Source organism: Triticum dicoccoides, chromosome 5B (genome assembly GCF_002162155.2).
Source record: "Triticum dicoccoides isolate Atlit2015 ecotype Zavitan chromosome 5B, WEW_v2.0, whole genome shotgun sequence".
NCBI classification, from domain to species: Eukaryota; Viridiplantae; Streptophyta; class Magnoliopsida; order Poales; family Poaceae; genus Triticum; species Triticum dicoccoides.
This window is the reverse complement of record NC_041389.1, coordinates 285,949,190-285,955,138: the sequence shown is the minus strand read 5'-3', so window position 1 is coordinate 285,955,138 and position 5,949 is coordinate 285,949,190. Positions and strand designations below refer to the sequence as shown.

At 42.1% G+C, this 5,949-nt stretch overlaps 1 protein-coding gene across 1 annotated transcript; it reads right to left on the bottom strand.

Annotated features, from left to right (window-relative positions):
- Positions 1–1,320: 1,320 nt before the first annotated feature.
- Positions 1,321–2,446, bottom strand: LOC119305414 (disease resistance protein RRS1-like). Its single transcript, XM_037581931.1, has 3 exons — positions 2,087–2,446; positions 1,904–2,011; positions 1,321–1,786 (listed from the first exon to the last, which is right to left on the bottom strand). Exons 1-3 carry the CDS (start codon positions 2,380–2,382, stop codon positions 1,321–1,323), a joined length of 870 nt encoding a protein of 289 aa, XP_037437828.1. The 5' UTR covers positions 2,383–2,446.
- Between the last annotated feature and the right edge of the window lie 3,503 nt (positions 2,447–5,949).

The following is a 5,949-nucleotide window of genomic DNA, read 5'->3' as shown; positions in this document are numbered from 1 at the left end:
GAAAAATAACTGCATCACAGTTCGTACCCATCATATTGAAATCTGGTTTATTTACAAATAATGTAGCATTTCCTGTACCAGTGTGCTACATGTCCAAGTAAATTCGTGAAACACTTTTTCTTTGCATATATAATGTTCTGTGGACAAATGGTTTCCGGTCCATAATGTCAAGATCAATTAAGTACTGCCTCCGTTCATAAATATAAGATGTTCTATTTTTTTGAAATCAGATGTATATAGACACATTTTAATGTGTTTCCTCACTCATTTCAGTCTGTATATGGTCCATACTAAAATACTAGAAGGGTTGGGCGCGCTTCGTTGCGCCATTGGTGTTGTTGAGATTCTTAAAAATACTCATTTTGTTGTATAAATAAAGTGTATTACTCTTTTGAAAAGCCCAACCTCTTTAAGTTTGATGAAATTTATGAAGAAATATATCAAAAGTCGCAATATCGAATTTGTGTTATTAGATTCATCATGAAATGAATTTCCATAAATTTTTGGCTTAATATTATGGATGCGATATTTTTGGCTCTAATCTTGGTCAAAGTTAAAGAAATTTGACTTTCCAAAAAGAACTAATACCCCTTGTATTTTGAAATCGATGGAATATTTAGTTTGGCGGATGGGGGGAGACGATGGGGTGTTTTATGTCTATTTATAATATGGTTATTTGTAGGCCTTTTATGGTCTGATTTTGTGTTATCCGCTAATCAACTCATACTTTTGTGAGTAAATTTCTGTGTCGGTGGCTACATGTACTATATTGGTGCTATAGTATCATCACATAGCGAAGCTTCTTTTTTCTAGATGGTAAGAGGGTGCACGGGGTTGATATGTTTTTCTAGATCGGTTGGTGTTGATTGATTTGAAAAATCGTTGACGCGATCAAAATAGTAAACCAAATTCAAAATTGAATATCTCAATCGAATAAAAGAGCTTCAAAATCAAGAAATATGGTGAATTGAAATAATTAAATGGGAGGGCTCCATGAGAAATTATTGACCCGATCAAAATCAGGTGATCAAGTTCTAAACCGAATACCTCAATTAATTGTGTGGACTTAAAAATTAGGAAGCATAGTGTAAAGAATTGAGTGAGATCTTTGAGAAATTGTTAACTTGGCCAAAATTGGGTGACCCAATTTCAATTTAACACCTCAATTGATTATGAGCCCTTTTACCCCTAGGGAGCTTAGTGATATAATAGATTCCAAACATCTTATATTTATGAACGAAGAGAGACTTGTTGTGATAAAAAAATATGCTTACATAACATTTTTTTAACTCATCCATCGACGTGACCCGAATAGTATTCTTACCAGCCTCCAAACTTTTGGAGCCCATGCCCGCTTACATCTATCGCCCAAGCCGTCCCCAAATCCAACGGCGAAAACGAAGCCACGTCAAACAGCTGATCATACTGGTTCACCTCTGCAGTAGCCAAGTCTCCCGCCATGTCCAGCAGGTTGCAACTGCTCTCGAGGGACGCCGTCGCCGTCTGGTGGTGGTCAACGATAATCGAAGAGCAAGTCACTGAGATATTGCTACACTGGCTGTTGCTCCGTGCAAGCTCCTCTCCCCCGCCTTCACCGCACCTACCGGTGCTTGCCGTCTCGACGACGGCAGCATCGGTCTGGCCGGGCTTGCAGGTGTGTTGACCGTAGTAGACGACGGTGTACATGGCGGGGTCATCGTCGACGCCGGCGTCTTGTTGCTGCTGTTGCACCGTCTTCGTTGCTCTACAGTCCTGTTCTTGCTTGTAGGTGCATTTGTAGTAACTCCTGCTTAACCCAAACCATACCAGTGAGTTCCTGTACCACGAAGGTATTCTTTTTGCATTTCGATTTGTAATCTCTCATGTAATACGCAACAGAAATTATGTGTATCCTCTTATGTACCTAGGGTGCTTTGTGTGGTTGATGATCTTCTGGCCATACTTCCTCCATTGGTGGCCATCGTAGTGAGGAACAGGCGTTTCAAGCGCCACGGAGTCATCGGCTAATCTCCTGCTCAAAGCATTAAAACCATTAGCTGTTTTTTTCTCGATTATTCAACATACTCAAATATGCAGTGCTCCTCACCTTCTCTTGCGCTGACGGCGAAGGGGCTTGGCATTATCGTCGCCGTCCTTCTCTCCGTCACCTGTGACGATCTTCCTGACTCTCGTCTTGTCGTCCACCATCGCCGTCAGCACTGCATCATCAACTTGAGAATGATCGAGCCGAAGAAGCTTCAGCGCGGCTATGGCCTTGGCCGAGCAGTCCAGTATGCTCTCGAACATCTGGGCGACGACCTCGGCGCGCTCGCCGCCGGCTAGCTGGATCGCCGGCAGCACGACAGCGCGCAGCTGCGTCACCAGGGATTGCTCCCTGGCCATCTCCTTCAACGCCGCCGCCGAACGGTTGTCATCGCAGACAAGCCTGGAGGAGCTGCTGCTTTTCTTGATGTGCTTCATCTCTCTCAAGTTCTCAACTAACTTTCCTCGCCTCGATCTCAGAGTCAGATTAAGCATCTAACTGTGCGTCCACGGTTTAGTATATATAGAACCCCTATGTAACCGCGTAAACTAATGGGGCCTGCCACTTGCACATAAAATTGCTCCTTATAAGTTATAAAATCAGCTGCATGCGACGTAGGCAAGAGGGGTCAGGGGATGGATCGACATCGAGCACATGCGATAATTCAGATGGCAACTGGACAAAACGACTGACACATACACATCGGGTACATCGGCAGCACGGTTTTGATTTGATCTCTATGAGTGCATGGTTAATGTCGTTTGTGTTCACCAGTTACCCTGTGAACAAATTAAGCAAGTATCTGGCCAGTAATCCATCGTGCTCAAGAGTTAATTATATGCGCCTCATGCACGCACGTTAGTGGCGTCAGGCTGGCAGAGGCAATCTCATGTCACCACAATCTCGTCACCATCATATGTGGCCATGCTCCAGGTCGGGGTAAAATGGTAAAGTCCCATCGGCGCCCTCGGTCGTGCCAAATGTAAGTCGTTTTCATCCATATATGAGCTCAGTCTGCAAGCGTGTGTGGACTAATTGGAATAGCGCGCATTTCATAGTGTACTTATTTCTGTAGTGTACTGTAATTAACACGTTTACATGTTCCTTCTTTCCTCCTTCCGATTGATCGATCAACGGATTAAACTGCGAGCCCAAGCTCAGTGGCCACCTTCTTTTGCCACCATTTTCCACGAACCACATCAAAGACCAAATCTAAGTACATTGACTACGCCAGGACTAGCAATAAGTCGGTATAGAATAGTACTATATGAAGGAGCAAACACCGTGGATAGCACCATGGGATACCTGCCCCCCTCCCCCTTTCGCAAAAGAATTCGCGTGTTCCAAGCAGGGGCTATAGTACTATAGTATGTAAGTGTGGAAATTCATCTTTTTGCCATGTAGGTTCTTTTTCACCTGGCGTGCATTGGGTGGGACAGTTTTTTTTTTTTGGCGAAATATTGGGTGGGGTAGCTAGCTAGCCCTGCGAGCACAATCATAAAATATGAATGCGTAACGACCTAATAATTCAAAGTTCTAGATATTTTTGCATTAAAGGAGCTACGGTCACCATTTATGAAATTGCAGTTATAAAGCTTGTGGTCAAGTTCAATAATGAAAAAGAGAGCAGACAAAGAAGCATGTAATACACCTGATAAAGTCTAGCAAATGTTACGTATTTATTATTGAAAAAACATACTTAGATAATTGTGAACGAAAATTAAAAAGACATCATTTCAGCGAATCTTTTCTGACAATAAAAGGTTTATTGACCACAAACGTATTTATCCAGTGCCTGCATAGTACGATGCACACCCACCAAAACCAGCGGAACTCGGTTATCTACAGTTTATGGAGCAAGTTTTCATAAATCACATTGGAGAAAACATCACAATTAGTGGCAGAAACTTTTACCTTCTGGTTTTTTTTCTCATCACCATGGCGTGTTCCCGCCTCAAACTAACCACCCTAGCTAAGCTATCATTTCTTTCCAAGTGGGCCCGACTGGCCGCCACAACCTTGTCGTATATAGCCGTGGATAATGATATTTGATCCGGACGACTTAATTAATTTGTAGCAGATGTATGATGTATAGATTCGTGTGCCTGGTCGACGCTGCCTGCGGCACATGCAGTGACAAGATGCACGACAACCAATTGTAGAGCCTGAGCGTACATAATCCAACCGGCCGGGAATAGTCAACTATATATTTGTTTTGGCCCTACCTTTCTGAAGGAACTTGCATGTGGTGATGGAAAGGGAGTGGCATGGACCTTGATCCGGGGGAGTAGTACAATCAATAAGACAACAAGAAATATGCTATTTGTGTATGTCCTAAATTATGCGCCTAACACACAGTATGATTGGGCCTAAACTAACCATATTTAGCACTAACAGTTGAGGCTGCCGATAAGATCAGCAACACCCAGGGACCAGGGTACCTGTGACATCCTATATACCTAATACCTAGGGCTGGTAATAGTGGGAACTAACTTTGGGACATCTTCAAGACGACCCTCAAACGGCCTGTATCTGTCCTAACGCAACTGTTCAGACCCCGCAAGCCATTCAACGGTGACCCAATCAATTCGTGGAGCAGTTCAAACCGTCATTTTCCCGCAAACAGGAAGCAAACCAGGGCTTTGAGGGAGTCCATACACCAGCCACGTCGGATTTCGACACCCCAGACCCATCCAAAACTAAGGCGGAGCCGCGCTTTTGTAGCTGGCCACACTGTTTTCGCGGTAAAATCACTCACTCTCCTCTTTCATCCCGCCGCTCTCCACCCAATTCCTGTCCTTTTTCTCCGCCTCCAATGCGTGGACCCATACGAGAACGTGCCGGAGACGGATGTGTAGTATCATGCAGAGCTTTCGTCTATTTGAATGAAGACTCATTTTCCCTTGAAATGCATTATATTATAGTAACATATTATGTTACCAGAAATACCTCTCTCCTCATTAACGAGATGAACATAAGCAAACTTATCTTGAAGTGTGTTATGTTACTACTCCCTTCATCCTAGTGTATAGGACATGCATGTAGTTCTAGGCAATCTATTTAACTAGGTAAATATGTATTATATGTAACAAAAAATATTGTAAACTACATTTGCATATGTACCCAACGATATGCTTTTGATGACATATAACACATTTTCAGTTAGTCAAATGGACGACCTACAAGTACGCGCATGTCCTATGCACCAGAGGAAGTAGCTAATTAAGTTACTGCCACTATGGTCAGCTTAAGATAGTCATCCCGACCAACTTATTTATCTCAACATGCAAACATGTCACCTCACCATAGAACTATGAATAGGATCACCATGCAACCATGAATAAGAAAATACCCACCACAAAATTAAAGCATGTACGGAAAATATGGTTCCCGTTCAGTTATACTACTTATGTAAAATATTGTTACAAGTATATATAATCAATTATAATAAGTCATATGTGTTTTTATTTTTTATATTCATGTTATTAATCGGAATTTTTATCAACCAGTTCACGCAGTAACACATGGGCATCGTCAAGTTTTAGAAATTCTCATCCCCATCCCTCAATCCCTCATCAAGCATACGGTGTGATGTAGTTGCCGAAGGTTTCCCACATTTTTCAGAAGAAAAAAGCACACAAAAAAGGCAACTACAGAACCTTGTTCGGTATGTTTGTTTATTTATTATCTCAACATGCAAGCATTTCACCTCACCATACAACTATAAATAGGATAAGGCACGCTTCAACATGCAATCATGCATGGAAAAGGACACACCACAACATTCAAGCATGCATGGAAACATGTTTCCCATTGATTAGTTATACGACTTGTGTTAAATAAATATTGTTACAACTATACATAACCAAATATAATAAGTCATATGTATTTTCATTTTTTGTTCTCACTTATCAACCAAACTTTTA

Coding starts and splice junctions, on each gene's coding strand:
- LOC119305414 (XM_037581931.1), bottom strand. CDS start 2,382: ATGGCCAGGGAGCAATCCCTGGTGACGCAGCTGCGCGCTGTCGTGCTG. Junction 2,012..2,086: donor CGCCGTCAGCGCAAGAGAAG/GTGAGGAGCACT, acceptor TGCTTTGAGCAG/GAGATTAGCCGATGACTCCG. Junction 1,787..1,903: donor AACCACACAAAGCACCCTAG/GTACATAAGAGG, acceptor TGGGTTAAGCAG/GAGTTACTACAAATGCACCT.